Below are 27,046 nucleotides of genomic sequence, written 5' to 3' on the forward strand. Positions count from 1 at the left end.
CAAGATAAAAGCCCATGGTATTACAGGAAGGATACTAGCATGGATAGAAGATTGGCTGACTGGCAGAAGGCAAAGATTGGGAATACAGGAGGTCTTTTCTGGTTGGCTGCTAGTGATGGGTCAGTATTAGGGCAGCGTATTTTCATAATATGTGTCAATGATTTGGATGATGGAATTGATGGCTTTGTGGCCAAGTTTGAGGATGATAGGAAGATAAGCGGAGGGGCAGGTAGTGTTGAGGATATAAGGAGTATGTAGAAGGTCTTATACAAATTGAGAGAATGGGCAAAGAAGTGGGAGATGGAATGCAGTGTCAGGAAGTATATAGTCTTGCACTTTGGTAGAGGGAATAAAGGCATAGACTATTTTCTAAATAGGAGAAAATTCAAAACTCAGAGGTGCAAAGGGATTTGGGACTGGATTCCCTAAAAGTTAACTTGCGGGTTGAGTTGGTGGTAAGGAAGGCAGAAGCAATGTTAGCATTCATTTCGAGAGGACTAGAATATAAGAGCGAGAATGTAATACTGAGGCTTTATAAGGCATTGGTCAGACAACCCTTGGACTATTGTGAGCAGTTTTGGACTCCTTATCGAAGAGAAGATGTACCTGGCATGGAGAGAGTCCAGAGGAGTTTCACAAGAATTATTCCACAAATGAAAGGGTTAATGTATGAGGAGCATTTGATGGTTCTTGGCCTGTACTCACAGAGGAATGGGAGGATCTCACTGAAACCTTTCGAATATTGAAAGTTCTAGTTAGAGTGGATATGGAAAGGATGTTTCCTATGGTGGGTGAGTCTAGGACCAGAGGGCACCGCCTCAGAATAGAAGGGTGTCCATTTATAACAGAGATGAGGATGAATTTCTTTATCTAGAGCATAGTGAATCTGTGAAATTCATTGTCACAGACTGTGATGGAGGCCAAGTCCATGAGTATATTTAAAGTGGAGGTTGATAGGTTCCTGATTAGTCAGGGTTCAGAGGTTATGGGGAGAAGCAGGAGAATGGGATTGAAAGGGATAATAAATCAGCCATGATGGAATGGCGGAGCAGACTTAATGGGCCCAATGGCTTAATTCTGCTCTGATGTCTTTTTTTTATTGAAGTTCATCATCAAACAGACATTTCCATAAGATGTATTTCAGATATTGTATATATATATATCATATAGTCATATATGCCACAAATCTCCACATAATATTTATAGAAAAGAGAGGAAAGACAGGACAAGCAAAAGGAGAACTGCTCTGATGTCTTATGGTCTTATTAACCTGCTTGCTTTGTACAACACATCACTCCCCATCTTCGATTATAAAGACTAACAAAGGAGACTCTGGAAAACTTGGAGTGCATTCCACATCTGAGGAGCTATTTATTTTAGTGGAACAGTGTGGAGTAGTGAGTCATGCCACCCCAGCAACCCCCAACAAACCTGATTAACCCTAATCTAATCACGGGACAATTTACAATGACCAGTTAACTTACCCGGTACATCTTTGGACTGTGGGAGGAAACTGGAGCACCCGAGGAAAATCCATGCATTCCACAGGGAGGACGTACAGAGACTCCTTACAGAATGGTGCCGGAATTGAACTCGGAACTCCAGAGTGTCCCGGGCTGTAACAGCATTGTGCCAACGCCCTTTGGTTTGTAAAAATAGCCGAAGGGTAAACACAACAGAACCAGATGTCATTCTGTTAGATTTAATTTGTGTTATAATTTTGTATTATTTTCAACCAGCTATACGATGTTGTTTAGCAGTATCCCGAACTGAAAGGGATTTGACTTCTTACATTTAGTAAATTGGAATGACTTCCAGTGTCAGCAACACATGTCTTTATTTATTTAGACATACAACACGGTAACAGGTCCTTCAGGCCAGTGGGTCTGCACTGCCCGATTACCCTTATATGACCAATTAGCTGTATGTCTTTGGAATGTGGGAGTAAACTGGAACACCCGGAGGAAACTCGCATGGTTACGGGAAGAACATGCAAACTCCTTACAGACAGTGGTGATAATTGAACCCAGATCACTGGCGCTGTTTAATGTTAAGTTAGTCGCTACTCTACTGTGCCTGTCCAAGTCTTGTGCAGGATATTGGTCTACTTCAGAACTCTTGCTGGCAAATGTAATCATAAGCTGGAGTTTGATAGCTTTGAAGCTATTGATAAAATTCAACATCAGCCAAGCACACTTAGTTGTATGCATCATTTGAAGTTGCAGGAAATAAAATTTTTCTTTAGCCTTGCATTTTTTTTCTATATCAGAATTTTTTCTCTTGTCTAAGAGGCTACTATAATACGATTTTTCAGAGGTGCCACATCATCCTGTGATACTCCTTCCAGTTAGTCAGCTTGAAGCCTCCAAATATAAGTGAGATGACAAATATAGGTTTTAAGCCAGCAAAGGCACCTGTCACTTTGAGGTGGTTTTATTCATATCTGCATTTCCAAGATAGTGGCTGGATTTAGAAATAATTTAAATTGGGCACATTGGTATCAATTCTAATATCCTTTTCTTTGCTTAAGATGACAAATGCTGCTACTATTGTGTCATCCTGCGCTTACATAGCTCAGTACAAATATAACCACACATTATTATTCTGACTACATGATTCAGCTGCTCTGTTGATTTTTGCCATTTAATCAAATTGGTTTATTTTATTGATCTTATAGAGAAAGTGTTTATCCCCATATAAATGGACGTGTATGTGTAATTGTAAATGTTATGTTTATTTTTTGGTGGTGTTTACATGAAGCTTATTTAAAATTTGTTAACTGTCATATTTAAGTATGAGATATCATGTTTCAATCTATTTCCGGTCAACTGTTATCATTTGTTACACTTGCAGTGAGTTAATTACTCCACTATGTTTAGTTGGGAAACTGGTGGTTTGGATGGGGTGGGAAATTGATTCAATTGATCTTATTGCTTCGACACACCAAAAAAGTCATTTATAGATTATGCAAAATAACAAGAACTGCTGCAGATACATTGACAGGATGGATATTGACAAATTGCAAGGTATGATTTAAATTGAGCAATGTACAGGTCAGGGCAAGGTGGTAGCTGGTGAAAGAAGCTAATTTTGTGCAATGATGAGTTTTATACTCAGCATCTAGAGCAATAGACCTGTCTTTAGAATTAAACACGTCCATCCTGTGGTTGAGTTTTTAAAAATCTCAGCCTTGATGGGAGATGAGAAAAGAGCCCCCCATTCTACAAAGTTCAAGATATACCTCAAGCTAGATTATATTTTCCCCTCCCTAGCTCAGAACAACTCCATTCACAGCCCCTTGTAATATGACTGGGTTGTGCAGGGAGACCTCAAACATTGCTCTGTAATTTGCAAATACTCTGAAAATTGCAAATGTTAAAGAAGGGTGGAAGGCAGCAGAAAATAAACTATTGACCAGTTAGCCTGACCTCAGTGGTTGGGAAGATGTTGGAGTCAATTGGTCAGGATAAGGTTATAGAATACTCGGTGACAAAGGACAAGATAGAACAAAGTCAGTATGGTTTCCTTAAGGGAAAATCTTGCCTGATGTACCTGTTGGAATTCTTTGAGGAGATTACATGTAGGATAGATAAAGAGAATGCAGTGGATGTTGTGTATTTGGATTTTCAGAAGGCCTTTGACAAGGTGTCACACATGGGGCTGCTTATCAAGTTAAGAGCCCATGGTATTGCAGGAAAGCTACTGGTATGGTTAGAGCATTGTCTGATTGGTAGAAGGTAGTGAATGGAAATAAAAGGATCCTTTTCTGGTTGGCTGCCAACGTCTACTGGTGTTCCACAGGGGTCAGTATTGGGACCGCTTCTTTTTATGCTGTATATCAGTGACTTAGATGATGGAGTAGCAGGCTTTGTTGCCAAGTTTGCAGATGATATGAAGATTGGTGAAGGGGCAGGTTGTGTTGAGGAAATGGGAAGCCTGCAGAAGGACTTAGACAGATTAGGAGAATGGGCAAGAAAATGGCAAATGAAGTACAATGTTGGAAAATGCATGGTCATGCACTTTGGTAGTAGAAGTAAATGTGCAGACTATCCAAAAATCTAAGAGGGCAAAGGGACTTGGAAGTCCTTGTGCAGAACACCCTAAAGATTAACTTTCAGGGTGAGTCAATGGTGAGAAAGGCAAATGTAATTTTAGCATTCATTTCAAGAGGTCTAGAATACAAGAGCAGGGGTGTGATGCTGAGACTTTACAAGGCGCTGTTGAGACCTCACCTTGAGTATTGTAAACAGTTTTGGGCTCCTCATCTAAGAAAAGATGTGCTGCCATTGGAGACAGTTCAGAGAAGGTTCACAAGGATGATTCCAGGAATGAAACAATTATCATACAAGGAACGTTTGATGGTTCTGGGTCTGTACACACTGGAATTTAGAAGGATGAGGGGAGATCTCATTGAAACCTTTCAAATGTTGAAAGGCCTAGACAGAGTAGATATGGAAAGGATGTTTCCCATGGTTGGGGAGTCTAGGACAAAAGGGCAAGTTATTGAATATATTGAAGGTAGAGCTTGACACTTGAATTACAAGTGGATTGGCTAGTATCAAGAAAATGGTGTTTGATGCCAAAAATGGATCAATCTTGACATTATTGCACCATAGGGCAGGCTCAGAGTTCTAGTGGGCCAACTCCTGTTATTGTTTCCTATGTTTTATATTTTTAACTCTAATGAAATTGTTCAAATACTGTGTTATTCCTCATTTTTAAAGAACCACTCAAAGTTGAACTGAAGCTTTCCATTTCCCATTTTTTCTGTGTAGGTATGACACCAATGCAGCAGCAACAGCAGCAGCAGCAAGGATTTCCCATGGTACCTTTGATGCAGCCCAACATGCAAGGCATGATGGGAATGAATTTTGGTTCACAAATGCCTCCTGGATCAATGCCAATGCAGGTAATTCAGTAATAAAAATTTGACTATTATTTTATGATATTTAAAATAGAACATCAGTATGATATTTAGAATAGAGCATCTTGGCTATATTAATAGCTTCTGAATGGTTAAGCATGGTACCACTTCTTTAATAGATCAAGTTCCTTGTCTCCTCCAAGATGTGGATGATGTTACCAACAGTGAGAAATATGAGCAGAAATATATTGTGCCTATATCGTGTTTTTATTTCAGCCAGAAAGAGGGTAAAATACGGAAGTCTAATTGGGTCTCAAAAACAGTAATTATGCAACCCAGATGGCTATCTAGAGGTAACTGTTTGCACACCAAGCTGTACATTATGCAGGAAATGAGAAGTTGTGCAGTTAAATGCTTTTTGCCCCCAACCTATTTTTCCAAGTGCCATATTTCTCTCCCCCAACCCCTTTCACAGATCAGGTCACAATAACGATTTATAGCCTTGGGTTCGTTGACATCACAATTCTACCCCATGCTGTGCAAGATACCGTTTAAACCTAGTTCTGAGACAGAATATTTATTGTTGCATGTTACTCAAAAGCTTTATCAAAATGAATACTGTTCTTGATGGGCACTGTGCAAATTGAATGTTTATTTAAAGGGTACACTTGGCCATTAATTGCTTTCTCATGTGTTGTACAATGTTGGCTTAATTATTAACAACTCATTCAAGTGTGTATTGGGCTACCATGGTGATATTTTCATCAGACAATTTTTATTATAAAGCCGTACTTAACTTGACTTAAAGGGTCCAAGGTAGATGAGCAGCTTCTGGAAATGGAACTAACCAGAAAGGCGAGCAAGTTCGATTGAATAACTTTATTTGTTTCTGTTATGTTCAATTGGAGGTACTGTTTTAATTATTTATAATCTTTACGTCAATCAGGGTGGAATGACAATGGGTCCAATGCCACCAGCTGGAATGCCATATATGCCACAGCATCATTACATGGCAATGCGTCCTTCTCCGCCACAGTACACGCCAGATATGCAAAAACAGTTTGCTGAAGAGCAACAGTAAGATTCTTTTCTGTTTGGAATGATTTTGTAGTAATTGTACAGCTTATGTTATTACCTTAGAAATACTAGGCAAAAGGAAGCTATTGTTTAGGTTATTATGTAGTGGAAATGATTTTTGTAGGGCTGCAGATTTGGATAAGTGATTAGCAGGTCACAAGCTGGCAAATGCTTTTTGAGTGTTCCTGAACCCAATAAGTATAAACTGTAGAAATAAGTCAAGTCATCATTTGTTAAATATATAGTTTTTCTGTAGACTATATTCCACACGATCGTCTCCTTATCTACTATTCCTCTCCCAGTGGGTTGTTACATATTACTCGTACTGACAATAAAAGGAGCATTTAATTTATTCCTAAGCGGACACAAGCTTATATTCTCCTAGTGTCAGTTCCATGTAGAGTGATTAAATTCTTAACCATTACCTGAAACATTTGCATTAAAAATCAATAGCTTTATTATAAATAACTCAACTCAAAGCAGGCCAATTAATGTAATTTAAGTAGTTAACTTTTGAAAACTTTATCATTTAGTGGGGGATGGGTAATGGGTTAATTGGTTACTGTGTTAGTACAAGAATGGAATGTGAATTTAACAGTAACTTCACTGTTAATTAGTCCTTGGTCACTTCTGCTTCTCTAGGAAGCGGTTTGAACAACAGCAAAAGATGATGGAAGAAGAACGGAAGCGGCGACAATTTGAAGAGCAAAAGCAGAAGCTTCGTCTTTTGAGCAGTGTAAAACCTAAGGTATTACTCAACAGTTTCATTAATGTGTTTTTGTTCTATTTGGTTTATTTCATTTATTGGTGAAGAAAGTTTCCAGAAGTTTCAGAACAGAAATTCCTTTGGTGAGACTCAAATCTATTTGTTATTATGGAAACTGCTTGTGTAACACTTAAGCGTAGTGACCATAATCTGCATTTAATGGGTTAAATTATGCTGCTAAGGTTCGGGTATGTTGTGGGTTTGCATAAACACATTTTGAAATGTGGAAGTCTGAATTTTAATAATGAATTTGAGGAATCCTCATGCAAAACGCCAACTGGGGATTTGCAAGGCATTGGAAAAGGTAAATTATCTGGCTTATTAATGTTTTTAATAAATTCTAAATGATTTGTATTTTTAGTTTACTTGAGTTTTAAAAACATTTTATAACTTTAACTTTATAAGATGTTTACTTTAATTTTAATTATAGTTTTTAAAGTGTTTCTGAACTTCTTTGCTAAAAAAAAATCCAGCCTCAGTTTGCCTTCTGTAAAAGGTTGTTAGAGGTATTTAGGGAGATGTACAACTGCAGTCTGCCCAGATGCTATGTGGACCATGCTGTTAGGTTCTTGAAGTGGAGGGCCAGAGAGACAAGTCCTCCTGATTGAGCCCAGGCATGCTAGATAACTGCGATTCTCTGGAATGAGTGTCCAGCATGATTGAGCCCAGTGTTCTAAATATGCCTTCCCTATCAGTGATGGGTCAGCCTTCCCTCAAAGGCTTGGAGAATTGGAAAATGAACAAAGAAACCAAATTAGTTGAGATCTTCAAAAACTGAAGAGGTTAACTTAACAGAAGGTAGCTTGATTGGGTAGTTAGGCTGAAGTGATGCTGTCTTCTGTACATGATTACTTTTGATTTAACAGATATATACATGGGTGATGGTATATTGATAGTATAAAATTCATCAAGGTTCCCAAGATTTGTTGAAAATTTAGATGAATATAGGATGCAATGACTGAGTCCACCTTTAATGCCAATCAAGTTCAAAAAGTCTCTCCGTTCTTTGTCAAAGGTCTCTCATCAATTAATCATAGATGAGGGGTCATAAGGGGAAAGGTGTGAGAAATTGGGGGAAAGGTACGGAACATCTTAAAAAAAACTGGCCAGAACTTTGTAGTCAGCAATGTACGTTTAGCACTAGCAATTCATTGTAGAAGCTATTCCCAATAGATTTCCTGCATTTCAACTGGACATTATTAGACCATAAGATATAGGAGCAGAATTAAGCCATTTGGCCCATCGGATCTGCTCCACCATTTCATCATAGCTGATCCAATTTTCCACTCAGCTGCAGTCTCCTGCCTTTTCCCCGTATCCCTTCATGCCCTGACCAATCAAGAACCTAACAGCCTCTGCCTTAAATATAAATAAAGAAATGTCATCCATAGCTGCCTGTGGCAAAGAATTCCACAGATTCACCATTCTTTGGCGAAAGAAATTCCTCCTCATCTCCGTTCTAAAAGGACGCCCCAATATTTTGAAGCTCTGTCCTCTGATCTTTGACTCTCCCATCAAGGGAAACGTCCTCTCCACATACACACTATCAAGGCCTTTCACCATTCAATAGGTTTCAATGAGGTTACCCTTCATTCTTCTGAATTCTAATAAATAACTGGCCCAGAGCCATCAAATGCTGTTCATACAACAAGCTATTCAATCCTGGAATCATTTTCGTTAACCTCCTTTGAACCCTCTCTAGTTTCAGCACATCCTTTCTAAGATTAGGGGCCCAAACCTGCTCACAATACTCCAAGTGAGGCCTCACCTGTGCTTTATAAAGTTTCGACACTACATCCTTACTTTCATATTCTAGTCCTCTTGAAATGAATGCGAACATCGCATTTGCTTTCCTCACCACAGGCTCAACCTACAAGTTATCCTCTAGGGAATCCTGCACAAGGACTCCCAAGTCCCTTTGTGCCTCAGTTTTTTGCATTTTCTCTCCATTTAGTAAGTAGTCAAATCTTTCAATTCTTCTACATAATGCATGACCACACACTTCCCGACACTGTATTCCATCTGCCACTTCTTTGCTCATTCTCTTAATCTGTCTAAGCCCTTCTGCGACCTCACTACTTCCTCAAAACCACTTGCCCCTCCACCTATCTTCATTTTGTCTGCAAACTTTGCAATAAAGCCATCAAATCCATCATCCAGATCATTGACGTATAAGGTAAAAAGAATCGGTCCGACCGCAGACCCCTGTGGAAAACCACTAGTCATGGCAGCCAACCAGAAGAGGCTCCCTTTATTCCCATTCTTTGCCTCCTGCCAATCAGCCACTGCTTTATCCATGCTAGAATCTTTCCTGAAATACCATGGGCTCATAACTTGTTAAGCAGCCTCATGTGTAACAGCTTGTCAAAGGCCTTCTGAAAATCCCAGTACACAACATCAGCTGATTCTCCTTTGTCTATCCTGCTTGTTATTTTTTCAAAGAGTTTCAACAGATTTGTCAGGCAAGATTTCCCTTGAGGAAACCATGCTGACTATGGCCTACTTTAACATCTGCCTCCAAGTACCCTGAGATTTCATCCTTAATAATTGACTCCAACATCTTCCCAACCACTGTCAGACTAATTGGCCTATAATTTCCTTTCTTCTGCTTCTCTCCCTTCTTGAAGAGTGGAGTGACATTTGCAATTTTCCAGTCTTCTGGAACCATTCCAGAATTTAGTGATTCTTGAAAGATCATCACTAATGCCTCCATGATCTCTTCAGCCTCCTCTTTCAGAACCCTTGGAGCATACACCATCTGACCAGGTGACTTATCTACCTCAGACCTTGCAGTTTCCTGAGAACTTTCTCTCTAGTAATGGTAACTTCAAACACTTCATGACCCCTGACACCTGGCACTTCCACCATACTGCTAGTGTCTTCCACAGTGATGATTGATGAAAAATACTTATTTAGTTCGTCTGCAATTTCCTTGTCCGCCATTACTACCTCTCCAGGATCATTTTCTAGTGATTCGATATCCACTTGTGTACTTGAAGATACTTTTGGCATCCTCTTTAATATTATTGGCTAGCTTACTTTTGTATTCCATCTTTACCTTCTTAATGACTTAGTTTTAGGTTCCCCTCTTGGAATCCAGCACCACCCTGATTTTCTCAATTTACATGCCTGTTGAAATTCCCCATGACTATTGTAACATTGCCCATTAGAAAGTGAGTTCAGTGTGATGCCCTCGAAAGAAATTTCAGAACTTGTGTACATGAATTATGGACGCCACAGTAGCACAGCGGTTAGTGTGAAGCTTTTACAACTCGGGGCATCCTGGAGTTCAGAGTTCAATTCCAACACTATCCTGGGTCTAGTTTCCTCCCACAGTCCAAAGGTGTAGTGGGTAGGTTAATTGATCATTGTAAATTGTCCTTTGATTAGGTTAGAGTTAATCAGGTTCTGGGGTTGCTGAGGTGGCGTGCCTCAGAGGGCCTGGTGCACGTGAAACGCTAAATAGATAAATAGATCCTTAACAAATCAGGTTGAATTTCTACAGATGTACCACGGAGAGCATTCTGACTGGCTGTATCACCGTCTGGTGTGAGGGGTGGGGCGCTTCTGCAGGGAGTTGTAAAATTAGTCAGCTCCATCATGGGTACTAGCCTCCAAAAGGCAGAGTCCATCATTAAGAACCCCCACCATCCAGGACAGTTATTATCAGGAAGAAGGTATAGAAGCCAGAAGGCACATACTCAGTGATTCAGGAAAAGCTTCTTTCCCTCTGCCACACACATCAAAGTTGCTGGTCAATGCAGCAGGCCAGGCAGCATCTCTAGGAAGAGGTACAGTGGATGTTTCAGGCCGAGACCCTTTGTCATGACTAACTGAAGGAAGAGTTAGTAAGAGATTTGAAAGTGGGAGGGGGAGGGGAGATCCAAAATGATAGGAGAAGACAGGAGGGGGAGGGATGGAGCCAGGAGCTGGACAGGTGATTGGCAAAGGGGATATGAGAGGATCATGGGACAGGAGGTCCGGGGAGAAAGACAACAGGGCGGGGAGGGGGAACCAGAGGATGGGCAAGGGGTATAGTCAGAGGGACAGAGGGAGAAAAAGGAGAGTGAGAGAAAGAATGTGTGTATAAAAATAAATAACGGATGGGGTACGAGGGGGAGGTGGGGCATTAGCGGAAGTTAGAGCTAACTTTTGCTAATGCCCCACCTTCTCCTCGTACCCCATCCATTATTTATTTTTATACACACATTCTTTCTCTCACTCTCCTTTTTCTCCCTTTGTCCCTCTCACTATACCCCTTGCCCATCCTCTAGGTTCCCCCCCCCCACCCCGTCTTTCTCCCTGGGCCTCCTGTCCCATGATCCTCTCATATCCCCTTTGCCAATCACCTGTCCAGCTCTTGGCTCCATCCCTCCCCCTCCTGTCTTCTCCTATCATTTTGGATCTCCCCCTCCCCCTCCCACTTTCAAATCTCTTACTAACTCTTCCTTCAGTTAGTCCTGACGAAGGGTCTCGGCCTGAAACATCGACTGTACCTCTTCCTAGAGATGCTGCCTGGCCTGCTGCGTTGACCAGCAACTTTGATGTGTGTTGCTTGAATTTCCAGCATCTGCAGAATTCCTGTTGTTTGCGTTTCCCTCTGCCACCTGATTTCTGAATGGTCATTGAACCCATAAACACTACATCACTACTTTTTTTAAATTTCTGTGTTTCTTTACTTAATTAATTTAACTATTTTAATATACATATATACTACTGTCATTCATAGTTTTTTTCCAAAATTTATTATGTATTGCATTGTACTGCTGCCACAAAATAACAAATTTCATGACATATGCTAGTGATATTAAACCTGATTCTGAAAAATCCTTAATGACAGTAATTAAATCAATTAAATAATAATAAACGTTTGAGAGATAAAAGAGACCATTATTGGCTTCAACAACTAAAAATATGAAGCAATGAGGTTTGACTTCTATAAAAATTACTTTTCAGTGGCAATTAATATTGTCTTGAGGTTAAAAATATACTGTGTATGTGCTGGAATGGAGAAGCCATTTGCTGACTGATTGAATGGGTATCCTTAATGAGAATACAGCAATTTCAGGCCTTTCTGTGTATTTGGATGCTCTTGGATATCTGTATTGTTCCTTGAGGGGCAGCTTGGACAGTAACATAATAATTTCTGTATTTGTATATGCAGTTGGAGAAAATGCTGTCTGCTTTACCTTTCAATAACAGTTGCTGCTGATGGCCTCTGAACAGCAGATATCCAGCAAAAAATAATTAATGCTGTCCTCTTCAATTCCTTTAAAATGAAATCTTGCTGATAATTGAAGCGTATTGTCAAAGGTTATAAGAACGCATTATTTATTCTGTGAAAGCTCTAGAATTGTGTGCTTAAGAAACTATAGATTAGTGTAGAGTGCAATCTGTCACATGGAATGATGTATCATGCTTGGCTGGATTAATAGACTGAGAGTGTTTATAATGAGTTTGTGAAATGTGAGGGACATATGGCAGTTACATACAATTTGATTCACCAGCTGGCTGAGTCCATAGTGAGACATTGTTGATGTTTTGAAGTGTTGGTTTTTATTTTTGGTATTTTTTATATACTATAATGTTACTGTGTCATGCTGGCCTCCCTTGGCAGGCAAGCTGTTTCTTATCTTGGCTTATTGCCTATCACATCCAGCTGCTAGAAGCTGGTTAAGAGTAGCTTACACTGTACTTTTTTTTCTTTAAATTCCTGTTTGCTGCCTTGAGGTAGTTACCTTTATAATGTCATGAAATGCAGTAAAATACAATGGTTTTGGTTCTCTGCTCTGTACCTTTAAGTTATTCTACCGTTTTTACAGCAGGTGTAGATGCTGCCTCAGTCAGGCACTTTTTCCCCTCATTCCACACTTTCTGTGGGACTTTATGCCAGCAGTTCATTTTTTTGGCTTTGCAACCCTATAAAAGAATGACACACATTCTTTACCCTCTGATTTTTTTACTCAGTGTAAGTGTAATAGTTCTTGTTTTATAAATGCTTTTCTTTCCAATTTCATGGTACTTTATAATCACTTACTTCTCTCATTCTGGTTTCAGATGGGGGAAAAAAACAGAGATGATGCCTTGGAAGCCATTAAAGGAAACCTTGCTGGTTTCACAAGGGATGCAAAGATGCACCCAGGCCCTACTTCACATTCCAGTAAATCAGGTCAGTACCTCTTTAAACAAATGAAGCTTATCATAAAAATAAATGGGAAAAAGATAAATAAAAAAGATAAAAATCAGTTTGGATGCTTAAAATTTGACAAGATGTTCTTGTCAATAATTTATAATTGTGATAGTGAATCATGAGAACTCAAATTATTTGAAATATTGAAGACTTCTACCTTCCCTATCTCTTGTCAGATTATATTCACCCTGTACTGAATGAAAGTCATTTTCTGCTATGCAGCAGTCCTGAAAGATAAATATTTCATTTGGTTTTGCCCTCTACCCCTATACTAAATATGTTTGCTGATGATTCGGGTAGAGTAGGAATCTACTTCCACCAAATGCAGAACATCTGAGTTTTCAACAGCAGATAGGCATTGGCCAAATTTTAGATAATAAATAAGAGCTAGTAATTAATCAATTTTGAAAAGGCAAAGTGCAAGGCATCACAGGTTTTCTAAACATCACAGCTTTTTAAGCAGGGAGGAAATATTGATTACTGATGTATATGAGTCTTTTGAATCAAAAGATCAAATTTCATGTGGCATATTGCAGCCAAACTTCAGTTTGATTTCATTAATCCAGGTTGAAAAACATTTGCAATAGATTTTAGACAAAAATTATTTTTAGTGTCTTGTATATGTTAGCACTGTTACCCATATCGAAGGATCCTTCTGAATGGTATTCTGCAACCTATTACTGACAGGGATTAATCTAGAATCGATCTGCGTTGATAGAGCTGTACCTCCAGTTGAAGAAAAGCTGTTTTGCTCTCTTAATTGATAAATATAGAAGGGTACCACAAGGATCAGAAAGGGTGTAAGCCTGATTCTTGGATCAGTTTAGGCTGATTTCAGCAGCATTGATGACTGCAAACTTGCTTTTCTTCCTCCATGAGAACGGAAAAGAAAAACAACCTGTGATTTTGCTCTTGAATGTGTCTGCGAGATGAGGTTGGCTTAGTATTGGCGACTGAGGTGACTCCTTGCCACTGCCACTGTAGAACAATTAAGGCTTAGCCACTTGAACAATAACCAAAGAATGAATATTTAAAATTAATTATTTAAAATGTACTTTATACAATTACATTTTCGAGCCACTTTTATACTGAAGCAAAACCAGCCTCTCATGCAAATTTGAATATTTATACAATATACACAAATACATATAAAGTTCTTTGATCTAAGTAATATAACTTATTGTGTTAAGGCAATAGTCACATTTGTTTCAATTCTCTTTACCTAGGATGCCTGTCTTTGATGTCAATATTTTGTTATTTACCATTTGAGATTGAATTACTATGCAGTGTTACTACTCTGGATTAATTCCGAAATTTAATTGGATTGTGATTTTTTTTTAATGATATGTTACATGGTTCTTAAATGTGGAAACCTAACATGCTACCTTATTATGCTGTGGCTAATATATTCTGTCAGCGACACTGCATCTAACAGCATCCCTCTGAAATCCTTCAAAAGGTACAGGGGGATCTTATTTGTGCTTTATTTCATGTGTTAAGACTACTAACCAATTTACGCAGAATCTTTGCCTTCCCTGCAATCTTGGTTATCCCATTTTACTATAGGGAGGGAAGAATCCTAATAAAAATTGTAGCCTGCTTTCTTCTTCCGAGGTTATTCCTGGTCTAGTGCAGGTATGACTGGCTGTTGTTGTACTCTTATAAAGTGAGAAGTACATTGTTTGGATATAAGCAGTGATAAACAGTTTATTTAATATATCTAACATTCTTTGGTGGAAAAGAAACAGTAGACAAGTGGGGGAAAGTGATATTCTCACATTTGGGTTTGTCATTTTTTTGCGTGATTTTCTTATTCATATGTGGGAATTAGATCAAAGTATAAATATATGTCACCATATACAACCCTGAGATTCATTTTGTTGCAGCATACATGTTAACTTCAAGAAACATAATAGAATCAGTGAAATACCACACCCAACAGGACGGACAAACAACCAGTGTGCAAAGGATAACAAACTGTGCAAATATAAATGAAAAAAAAATTATAATAAGTAAATAAGCAATAAATATCAAGAATTTGAGATGAAGAGTATTTGAAAGTGAGTCCATAGCTCTCTGTTCCTTTCTGGACACCAGCCCAACCACTTCCCCTCCATCACCACTTTCCTCCGCCTAGTGGAGCCTGTACTCACTCTAAATAATTTCTCTTTTGTCTGTTCCCACTTCATTCAATCAGAAGGTGTAGCCATGGGCAGTCTCATGGGTCGCAGCTATAACTGTCTTTTTGTCAGCATGGAACATGCATGGAACAGTCTCATGTTCCAAGTCTACACTGGCGTCCAACCCCCACTTTTCCTACGGTACATCGACGACTGCATTGGTGCTGCTTCCTGCACCCATGCAGAGCTCATCTACTTCATCAACTTTCCCTCCAACTTCCACCCTGCCCTCAAATTTCCTGGTCCATTTCTGACACCTCCCTCGTCTTTCATGATCTCTCTGTCTCTAATCTCTGGAGGCAGCTTATCCACTGATGTGTATTATAAACCCACGGACTCTCACAGCTACCTGGACTACACCTTTTCCTACCCTGTTACTTGTAAAAACGCCATCCCCTTCTCTCAATTCCTGTGTCTTTGCTGCATCTTCTCTCACGATGAGGCTTTTCATTCCAGGACGAAGGAGATATCTTCCTGTTTCAAATAAAGGGGCTTTCTTTCCTCCACTATCAACGCTGCCCTCAAATGCATCTCTTCCGTTTCACACACATCTTCGCTCACCCCATCCTCCCACCACCCTACCAGGGCTAGGGTTCCTCTTGTCCTCACCTACCATCCCACCAGCCTTTGCATCCAGCACATAATTCTCCATCACTTCCACCATCTCCAACGGGAGTACACCACCAAGCACATCTTTCCGTCCCCCCACTTTCTGCTTTCCATAGGGATTGCTCCCTATGTGACTCCCTTGTCCATTTGTACCTCCCCACTGATCTCTCTCCTGGCACTTACCCTTGCAAATGGAACAAGTGCTACACCTGCCCCTACACCCCCTCACTCACTACCATTCAGGGCCCCAAATAGTCCTTCCAGGTGAGGCAACACTTCACCTGTGAGTCTGTTGGGGTCAAATACTGTGGCTGGTGCTCCCAGTATGGCCTCCTGTATATTGGTGAAACCCACCGTAGATTGGGAGACTGCTTTGCCGAGCACCTATGCTCCATCTGCCAGAAGAAGCAGGGTCTCCCAATGGCAACCCATTTTAATTCTACTTCCTATTCCCATTCCAATATGTCAATCCACAGCCTCCTCTACTGTTGCAATGAGGCCACACTCAGGTTGGAGGAACAACACCTTATATTCCATCTGGGTAGCCTCCAACCTGATGGCAAGAACATCAATTCCTCGAACTTCCGGTAATGCTGCCCTCTCACCATTCCCCATCCCCTTTTCCCTCTCTCACCTTATCTCCTTACCTGCCCATTGCCTCCCTCTGGTGGTCCTCCCCCTTTCCCCCCTTCTCCAGCTCTATATCTCTTTCACCAATCAACTTGCCAGCTCTTTATGTCACCCTCCCCCTTCTGGTTTCACTTAATCACCTTGTGTGTCTCCTTCCCCTCCCCTCCCCCCACCTTTTAAATCTACTCCTCGTCTTTTTTTTCCTCCAGTCCTGCTGAAACGTCGACTGTACTCTTTTCCATAGATGCTGCCTGGCCTGCTGAGTTCCTCCAGCATTTTGTGTCTGTTCTATAGGTTGTGGGAACAGTTCAGTGATGGAGTGAATAAAGTTGAAAGCAGTTATCTCCTCTGGTTCAACAGCCTGATGGTTGAAGGGTAATAACTGTTTCAAAATCTGGTGGTGTGGGTCCTGAGGCTCCTGTACCTTCTCCCTGATGGCAGCAGCGAGAAGAGAGCATGGCCTGGAAGGTGGGGGTCCTTCAAGATGGATGTTGCTTTCCTGCGACAGTGCTCCATGCAGATGTGCTCAATGGTAGGGATGGCTTTAGCTGTCAGGGACTGGGCCACATCCACTACTTTTTATAGGCTTTTCTGTTCAAGGGTATTGGCTTTTCCATTCAGGGCTGTGATGCAACCAGTCAATATACTCTGCACACCTATGGAAGTTTGTCAAAGCTTTAGATATCATGCCGAAACTTTGCATATTTCTAAGGAAGTAGAGATGCTGCCCTGCTTTCTTCGTAAATGCATTTACATGCTGGGGCCAGGAAAGGTCCTCTGAAATTATAACACCAAGGAATTGAAAGTTGATGACCGTCTCTGGTCCCCTGATAAGAATGGCCTCCAGTTTCCTCCTCCTGAAGTCAATAATCAGCTCTTTGGTCTTGCTGTCATTGAGTTAGAGGTTGTTGGTGTGGTACCACTCAGCCAGTTTTTCAACCTCCCTCCCAATATGCTGATTTATCACTATCTTTGATTCAGCCAATGACAGTTGAGTCATCAGCAAACTTAAGTATAGCATTGGAACTGTGCTTAACCTCACAGTCATATGTATAAAGTGAGTAGAGCAGGGGCCTAGAGCCTTGTGGTGCATCTGTGTGGATGGAGATTGCGAAGGAGATGTTATTGTCAATCCAGAATGACTGGATCGAGGATCCAATTGCACAAGGAGATTTTGAGGCCAAGGTCTTGAAGCTTATTGATTAGTTTTGAAGGGTTGATGGTGTTGAACGCCGAGCTGTAGTCGATAAAGAGCATCTTGATGTATGCATCTTTGTTGTCCAGATGCTCTCTGGTTGAGCGAAGAGCCAATGAAATGACATCTGCTGTGGACCTGTTATGCCAGTAAGCAAATCGGAGCGGATCCAAGACACTTCTCAGGCAGGAATTGATATGCTTCATTACCAACCTCTCAAAGCACTTCATCACAGTGGGTGTAAGTGCTACAGGACAATAGTCACTGAAGGCAACACACACAAGTCCTGACGAAGAGTCTCAGCCCAAAACATTGATTGTTTACTCTTGTCCATAGATGATGCCTGGCCTGCTAAGTTCCTTCAGCATTTTGTATGTCTTCCTCAGGATTTCCAGCCTCTGCAGATTTTCTGGTGTTTGTGAATAGTCATTGAGGCAGGTTACCATGTTCTTCTTAGGCAGCAGAAAAATTGAAGCCTTCTTGAAGCAGGTGGGGACCTGAGACTGCTGAAGCGAGAGGTTAAATATATTAGTGGACACTCCAGCTATTTGATCAGCACAGGTCTTTAGTAATGGGCCAGGTACCCTGTCTGGGCTGGATGTTTTCCATGGGTTCACTCTCCTGACGGATGCTCACATGTCAGCCTCAGAGACTGACATCGCAGTGTCATGAGGGATGGGGGAGATGTTGCATGGTGAGATCAGCAGAAGACAGTTTAGAATGATGATGAAGGGTCCTGAGGGAGGGTCTCGGCCCGAAACGTCGACTGTGCTTCTTCCGAAGGATGCTGTCTGGCCTGCTGCATTCCACCAGCATTTTGTGTGTGGTGTTAGAGTGATAATGGTCATTTTGCTAGTTAACCACATTCTGTCTTCAACTGCAAATATGAAACCTATTTGATAATTCTTAAATGTTGACTGACAACAGAGAAATTAGTGATTTTTAAAAAATTAAATAACAAAGATATAAATTGAAGTCAAACCAAATAACAACTTCTTGATACATTCCAAAGAAAACAACAATTTGATGTCATAATGTCTAATCTTCAGCTTTTCTTGCTATGCTTTTTGCTCCTGCTTACAGTGCAATAGAAAGCAGTCATTGTTTGCAAACTCTAACTGGTATTTAACCAATTTACAGGCTTTAATCTGTGCTAATTCAGTTGTTGCCAGTTTTTTAAACACTCTGTAATAAAACATTTTTGATAGCTGTTTTAGTCAGCGTAAACCCCGTAAATGAAAAGCGATGTTTTAATACAGTTTGAAATGTCTAGAATTGCTCACTTGTCAGGAATCGTCTGAAGTGCTGGCTATTGAAAGTGTGGTATTGGGAATGGAAGAGATCTGCAGGGATTACATTGCCACATTATTCTGTTCTTCAGCCTAAGCGAGCATCTTTAAAGCATTGAGTTTAGCTATTGGTGTGGCTTTGTTTTCTGTCTCTGGAAATGGGACTTGTCAAGTCTAGCATTTTCTCACTAAATTGCTGTGTGCATCATATTTACACTGGTTTTTGTGCTTTGTTTTTACTAATCTTATTGTTGGTTTCACACACTTACCAATTTTTTGACATGCAGAAAAAAAAAGAAAGTTCTGAGATTTGGAGGAAGAGAGGTACTTGTCCTGAAAAGACTATTATAATTTGAACTTCTCTGTATGTTGGAAATAGACAACCATTACTTGTTCAGAGATTTAATATTGTATTTATCTGCCTATATGTACTTATATTTTTGATACTTTTAGTTTAATTTGTGTTGCCTTATTTTGATTTATCCATTTTACAGATCCTCCCCAGTCATCCCTATCAACTGCCCCTCCTTCCCAATCCCCTGCTTTTTCTGACGACGAAGAATTCAGTGAGTTTGTTCAGGGGCCTGATTCTGCCGCACCTGCGGTCCCCACCAGTTTCCAGCATGTCCAACCCTTCCACCCCACATTAGCGTCAGGGCTGCAGTCTGAGCTGGCTGCAGCTCCGGCCCAGCCTGTTACTTCAGTCCATCCCAAAGCTTCATCTGCATTGTATGCCACAGCAGGGCATTCAGCAAAAAACAGCCAAGGTAACAAGTACTGAACTTATTTTAAATTGTTCGTTTAAAATAAATACACAAAAAATTATGGGGAGGAAATTATGATATTGAAATTAAGTGATTTAAAGTTATCATAAATTTATTAAATTAATTTATTATATTCTCTCAACAAAATAACATGATGAATTGTTTTAGATTTTTGATCCTTTGTGTCAGAAGAGACAGCTTAATTTTATTTAAAATGTGGGCACTTTTTTAATTGCTACAGAATTAATAGGAATTGACTCTTAACCTCTAAAGTCTAAAAGTTTATTGTAACTAACTTGAAATTCACCAGTCTAAGCTGGGAAACGCTTGTTCCACCTCCTGTTTGTTTAGGCCTTTCATTGGAAGAGAAAATGTTTGCTTCCTGTGATTTCAGCCTGCCTAAAAAGGCGCACAATAAATTTAACAAGTCTGAGCCACTGGCCCTCATTGGGTCTAAAGCTTCAGTCTCGACTCAGTTTCAGCCCAGTGCCAAGGCCTGTAACTGGGGCATCCAGTCTGAAAGCCTCAGTGGTATCTTCACAGCAGATATGCCAAAGGATCCAGTGCCAGAGAAGGCTGCCAAAGAGAGTGGTGAGCAAACTTACTTATTTCCAAATCACTAACCAGGCCTCTGCAAAATCAGAGCAATTATATCTCTTAATTATAGTTTTATTATTTGTGATAATATCTCAATAATTAACTCTCATCATATAATGTAATTGTAATCTGTCGTAATTCACATGCCTGAAAACAAGTTTTCTGCGTCTCAAACCTGTTCCAACATATATAGAGCATTACTCGAGGGTGCTGCTGTACTGCTCCTTGTGCCGAGTTACTCTGTTGTAACTTTCTAAGAATTCTGTGCGGATTATACATTGTACTTCAAGATTCTTGATTGGTCAGGGCATAAAGGGCTGTGGGAAGAAGTCAGCAGATTGGGGCTGAGAGGAAAATTGGATCAGACATGTTTGAATGGCAGAGCAGATGTGATGGGCCAAATGACCTAATTCTGCTCCTATATCTTATGGTCTTATGGTTAGTTTTTGCAGGTAATTAAGCCAGTCAAATAGAAGAATTTTTTTTTAAATAGTGGAGCCTTTCAAGACGTTAATATAATCGTAAAAATAATATCACTTTTAGCACTAATGTACAACCATCTTGACTTCATTTGCTGAACATTAAACTATTAATATTAAAATGTTGGTTACCAGGGAAGAAAGTCACCAACACTTCTCGATTATTAAAGTTTCTAGATGTTAACTTTGGCTCAAATTATTTTGAAATTCTTTTAGTAAGTGATACAAGTTAAATTGTAGGAAATTATTATAATTGCATTTTTGCCATCTCATCAAAGTTCAGCCTTTGTCTGCTCAAAATTATTCTGCTTGGTATGCAGTTATTCATGTATAAAGTAATACAATTGAACTGGTGCTCATCTTATGTAGTAAACATTTTTACTCGTGAGCTTTCAGTTCTTTTTAAACCAGGTACAGGTACTACTTAGTGAATTTTTGTTAAATCATGTTCTACCTGTTAGCAAGCCATGTAATATTTTATTGATTTGGAATTTCTTTGCAAGGAATACCATATTATGAACTAAAATAAGATGGTGTTTCACCAGTAAAGTAGTTGACAAAATGTGTATGAAAATTGTAAGCCAGCTTGTTTTGCATCCAAGTGTAAGCAACAGCTTAATGGACACTATAATGACTTTAAAAGCTGTAAGTTGTTTCCTTGCCACACTGGATTGCAACACCACTGTGAAGAGATATAATTATTGCCCTGCATTTTTATGCACATCATCAGCTGTAGTTCAGAGGAAGTCAGTTAGGTTTCTACCCAAAAGGAAAAGTAATTGTGTAGTCTCATGCTCCCCCTGGTGGCCAGTTTTGAAGGTGGTTTTAGAACAGAATCTGGTTAGTGCATGGTTCATGAAGATTGGAAAGTACATGTGAGAAGTGTGGAGCGGAACATGGGGTTGCTGTGCTTTTTGTAAAATTTATTTGGAAAGTGGAGACTCTACTTAAAATATCTCAGTAAGTGTTCTTCTTTTAATTCCTAACAGTTTCAATTTATCAATCAAAGTGGAAATACCCGATGAATCAAAAATGCTGCATTCTTCCGAGGATTGAATAACAATAAGGAACTCAGTGGTCTAATTTTCTCTTTTACTAACATTTCACTAATTACTTTAAATGTTTTTTCAGAAATGATAAACTGGAACTCAGCATGTTGAGAAGAATTGTCATATTGCAGCTTACATGAAGTGTTTCTGGAATTTTGGTTCATTTTGTAATTGTTTGTTCACTTCATCTTGTTTAGGTGTAGGAGTGTACCCTTCACAGGATACACTTCAGCCTATGCTGCCTCCTTGGCTTTTCAATGACAGTCTTGTCCCAGGTACAGTGGACTTTGTATTTGTTTAAATCTCTGAAAATAGTTAATGAGATTATTTTCACAGTTTCATTGCGCTCCTGTCTAATTTTCATTCATTTTATTGTAAATGGTCCTCACTGGCAAGGCTACTTTTCAAATTGTTCTTTGAATGGTGGTAATGACCCATTATTTTAATATGCTGTTGTGCTCTGGTGAAGGTGCTACTGCACTGATGTTTGGCAGGCAATTTAAAAAATTTAAACCCCATTAGTTTTAGTCTGTATTTAAAGAATTCAAATGTTAATATATTTTAGGAAAGACAGTTTTACTCATGTCAGGTAATTATAATTTAACTATAATTTAAATTATACTTTAACTTTTCTTTTTGTAAAATTTCTTCTTATATTTAAAGTGCCTCAGTAACAGTAATTTAAGTTAATATGGTTATTGAGTGGTGGATATAGGGTGGAACTTTTGAACTTGGAGGATTCTTGTTAAACTCTTGTTGAAAAATAAGGCAGCAAATCTTGAAAAAATAAATTTGGAATAGTTCAAATACATTCTTGTAAATTTACAAAATAATATTCCAACAGAGCTCTACAAGAAAGTTCTTGAAGTCACTCTCACCCCAGTGGGCATTGATACAGCAAAACTTTATCCTATTCTTCTCTCATCGGGATTACCTAGAGAGATGTTGGGTCAGATATGGGCTTTTGCTAATCGAGCAACACCAGGCAAACTTACCAAAGAGGAACTGTATACTGTATTGGCTATGATAGCCATGTCACAGGTATTGTAACATTATTAATTGTGTACCTTCAGTGATATAGATTATTTCATAATTTTCAATTTATAGTTTTTTGTTGTAGAACACAGAAAGATAAATTTTAGTAGAGGACAGCTCAATGTATATTGATCTGGTAATCTACAATAGAGGATAATAGATATGTGGAAGGAATAGAGTTTTTTGAGGAGTTCCGCAAACTTGTGGATTTTCTCCCACCTCCCTGAGTATTTATAATCTCATCTTCTGATGGTGATTAAACTGTTTCAATAACATGCAAAGAAACCCAGAAAATGACTGGTTTTCTTAGAAAATCTAATGTTGTAATACAGAAAATCACTGGCAGAAGCATCACAATTGACTGAGAAGGTACTTAACAAAATATTGGGCTGACATATTGATAATACCTTTCTTTGTATATAATATTGTGCTCAATAAGCAAATGATTGTAACCTGTGACTTCATATTTCTGGGTTGTTTACAAATTAACAAATATATAAATGGGATAACATCTGTGTAATTGGTCATTGTGATTTTAGTTCTACACTGCTTTTATTTTCCAGAGGGGCATTCCTGCATTGAATTTTGAAAATCTCAACCAGTTTTCATCAGCTCCTGTTCCTACGTTAAGTGCAATGCCGATGACTTTACCTACTTCAGTTCCACAGCAGCCCATGATTTCAGTGCCGTCTGGTCCGAGTGCAAGTCTGCCTGTTCAAGCAGGCCAGTCTGTGGTAGGCATGGATCTTCCTGCACCAGTGGGTGGCAGCACAGCTCCAGTTTCCAGCAGTTTTGTGGCATCTTTTCCTGCCAGCCAGGTAACAGTATCATTAAAACATTAAGTTCATGATGTACAATAAAATATTAACAAAAGCATGTGGTACTTTTGTGATTGAGAGCCAGATATGGATGTACAATTAATGATTAACTTAATTTAAAAAATAGTACGAAGACTTATGTTATAACAGTGTTAATCAAAACCATATCAAGTTCAAGCCCAAGTTTAATTGTCATTCGACCATGTACTAGTACTCATAAGTACACCCAAATGAAACAGTGTTATTCTAGTACAAGGTACAAAACACCGTACCAACATGCATACACAGCATAAGGCACATACAGCCCATATGAGATAGCAATAAAATACAGTCACACAACACAAAAACAAGTCCAAGCCCCTGAGTTCATGGATGTTGCAGCAGTGTGTAATAGCATATGTGCTATTTGCAGTGTGCTGTTGTTTTGTACCTTGGCCCCAGAAGAATGATGTTTCGTTTAGCTATTTTCGTGTATGGCTCAATGGTAGTTAAACTTGAACTTAAACTTAATGACTTGTGTACACTCAGTAGCCACTTTATTAGGTAGTTGAGTGGAACCCAGTGTGGTCTTCTGCTGTAGCTCATCCGTTTTGAGGTTTTAACATGTTGTGCGTTCAGAGATGCTCTTCAGCACACCACTGATGGATATTTGAGTTGCTGTTGCTTCCTGTCAGCTTGAAGCAATCTGGCCATTCTCCTCTGACCTCTCTCAATAACAATGCATGTGCTGCTCACTGGATTTTTTTTTTTGTTTTTCACACCATTCTTTGTAAACTCTTTAGACTGTTGTACAGGATAATCCCAGGAGGTCAACATTTCTGAGATACTCAAATCACACCATGTGACACCAGCTATCTTTCCATGGTCAATGTCACTTAAATCGCATTCCCCACCAACACCGCCATCATCAGCAAAAACTGAACCTTTTGACCATGTCTGCATGCTTTTATGGATTGAATTGCTGACACATAATTAGCTGATTAGATATTTGCATTAATGAGCAGGTACATTAAACAATTACGTCTATAATCCAATGCAACAGAGATATCTAATAAAAGGAAGGGGGTTTTCATATCTTTCAGCTGTCTTACATGAAAATAAGTTTGTAAAAATACCCTATAAAAATAGGATCAGTAATGTGAACTTCTACTCTTGTAATGGGCAATGAAAAAATTGGGGTAAGAAGCACCATTTAGTTAGAAACACCATTTAGCTATTGACTGAGTGAATAAGAATGATTTTCTCTCCATGGTGCTGATGGACTTTATACTGACTCCTGCATTATTTCCAGGTATCGATGTTGTGCAGAGTAGAGCATTGATGGAACTGCTTGGTAACTTCAGGCTAGCATTAGCAACCCAATTCGCAGTCAATGTTTATTTTCTCTCTCTCTCTCTCCTTAACATGTTGGAAGTTCTCTCTTCTCATTTTTTGACTTCAAGTTGTATATAGTTTTTAAAGCACATTCAGCTTTCTAGAACCTAGTCTTAGTTTATATTTTCCTATGGATTACAAGACGCAGTAAGTGTAATCCTGATGCAGGACCATCCCATCCTCACGGTAATATGTCATTATGGTCCTGCCTTTCTCCACAATTGCCCCTGTTTTCTCTACGTAGATAGTGAATACAGTCAGAATCAGAATCAGGATTATCATTGACGTATGTCGTGAAATTTGTTTTACGGCAGCAATACATTGTAAGACAAAAACGAAACTATAGATTAAAATAAGAAATATGTACAAATATAAATTAGGTCTGAGCATCCTTTTTAATCTTACTCTCTTCTCAAGTTCAAGTTCAAGTTGATTGACATCCAACTGTACATAGACACAACCAAAGCAAACAAAACAACGTTCCTCCAGACCACAGTGTACCCCCATATGTAGACTGAATCATACACAGCAGATAAAACAAAATATTACCACAAATAAGTTAATAAAATATAATTCAAAACTCTCCTCTCCCACCATATTTTAGAATCCATTTCTATTTGTTTTATTCAACTTATTTTAATTTTTTGAGTTGCAAAACTGTCCACCTTTTAAATGATCATTGATGCTCTTGAAGAGTAATAATTCCAAGATAATCACAGAGAAGATTGAGTCAGTGTTGTATATAGAATATAAACAAACCAAAATTTGTGTGCTATCACTTTTGTTTAAACCCTTTTAGTACATGCATTTTTGAATGGAAATTAAAAATAGTTACTTGACCTTTTAAACGGATAACATAAAAACTATAGATTGCAAATATTAATAGAAATTATTAGAATTTCCCATTAAAAACAGAGATCCATAGCTATAAGAATCATTTGGATTAGTAGCTTGTATTTAATTAATGAGGTTCAAAGACAGAATAATGCTGGAAATCGAAAATAGAAGCTGATTTCTATGCAGGTGCAGTATATTCTTTTATGTCAGTGCTACAGTTTCTTATCTCTGCATTCTAGGTGCGTGTGATGATGCAGCTTTTAATGCCGTTAACTTAAACCTCCAGGGACCCATATTTGTTTTTGACCTCCAGTTTTGTCAGTGTGGAGTTTGCCCATTCTCCATGACCATGTAGGTTTTCTTTGGCTGTGTCGATTTTCTCCCGCATCCAAAAGACGTGCTGTTAGATTAATTGGCTGAAGTAAAATAATTAAGAGAGGGAATTGAGCGGGGTAATGAGTTGCAGGACTACAGGGGAATAGGACAAGGAGGAATATGATTGATAGGGTTTCTCTTCTGCAGTCTGGTATGGACTTGATGGGCATCATGACCATCTTCTGTGTCATCATTAATGGCTTTCAAGTCTGTAATGGAAGAAGGAAATTTTATGAAGAGTAGTTTACCAATTTATAATGATGCTTCAAAAGGATATTTTATAAGTTTTTTGTAGTTATTTGGCTGAAACACATGTGGCATAAAGTTATAGTGATGATTTTGGAAGTGTAATTCAACTGAATAAAAGTCAAGCTATGCATAACAATATGATATATTAGCAGTGTCCAAACATTATTCTTAAGATTAAATATATCACAAGGTTAAAATTTATCCACTATTTAGGCTACAAAATCTGATGACGATGACTTCCAGGATTTTCAGGAAGCACCCAAGCCTAATGCATCTGATGATTCATTCAAAGGATTCAAGAGTGAAGCCTCTGGAACTTTATCAAAAGCACCAAACTCTCAAACTTCAGTCAGGTTTGAATTATTGTCATGGACATCCCTCATTTTTTTTGTCTGTACTTTGACTTTTTAAAAATTTTAATGATCAGTTTCGTTGGAACCCTGATTTCAGAACCCTGATAATGTGAGAGCTATAGAGAACAGTGCTTACTAATAATAATGTTCATTCTTAAAACTAATGCAAATACCCTTGCCAAAACTTACTAAAGTCATCTCTATTGAGTCAGAATTAAATCACAATTATTAATGAAGAGGAACTATTTAAGGCTGTATTAAAATGCACTTTAAAATAGTAGATTTTATGTTAAGAACTAATTGATGGCTGTCAAGT

At 38.9% G+C, this 27,046-nt stretch overlaps 1 protein-coding gene across 5 annotated transcripts in view; it reads left to right on the forward strand.

The window, feature by feature from the left end:
- synrg (synergin, gamma) overlaps positions 1 to 27,046 on the forward strand; it is a 124,564-nt gene that overhangs the window by 20,697 nt on the left and 76,821 nt on the right. For 3 of the 5 annotated variants that reach the window (XM_072243347.1, XM_072243348.1, XM_072243349.1), the window contains 10 exons: positions 4,776 to 4,909; positions 5,811 to 5,941; positions 6,584 to 6,689; positions 12,765 to 12,876; positions 19,295 to 19,567; positions 19,916 to 20,155; positions 21,887 to 21,964; positions 22,534 to 22,730; positions 23,288 to 23,542; positions 26,591 to 26,730. In XM_072243347.1, coding sequence (XP_072099448.1) covers positions 4,776 to 4,909; positions 5,811 to 5,941; positions 6,584 to 6,689; positions 12,765 to 12,876; positions 19,295 to 19,567; positions 19,916 to 20,155; positions 21,887 to 21,964; positions 22,534 to 22,730; positions 23,288 to 23,542; positions 26,591 to 26,730 — 1,666 coding nt within the window. The remainder of the gene's footprint in view (positions 1 to 4,775; positions 4,910 to 5,810; positions 5,942 to 6,583; positions 6,690 to 12,764; positions 12,877 to 19,294; positions 19,568 to 19,915; positions 20,156 to 21,886; positions 21,965 to 22,533; positions 22,731 to 23,287; positions 23,543 to 26,590; positions 26,731 to 27,046) is intronic. The other 2 variants (XM_072243351.1, XM_072243352.1) reach the window with 1 other exon arrangement.

This window comes from Mobula birostris, chromosome 25, assembly GCF_030028105.1.
Source record: "Mobula birostris isolate sMobBir1 chromosome 25, sMobBir1.hap1, whole genome shotgun sequence".
Lineage (NCBI taxonomy): Eukaryota > Metazoa > Chordata > Chondrichthyes > Myliobatiformes > Myliobatidae > Mobula > Mobula birostris.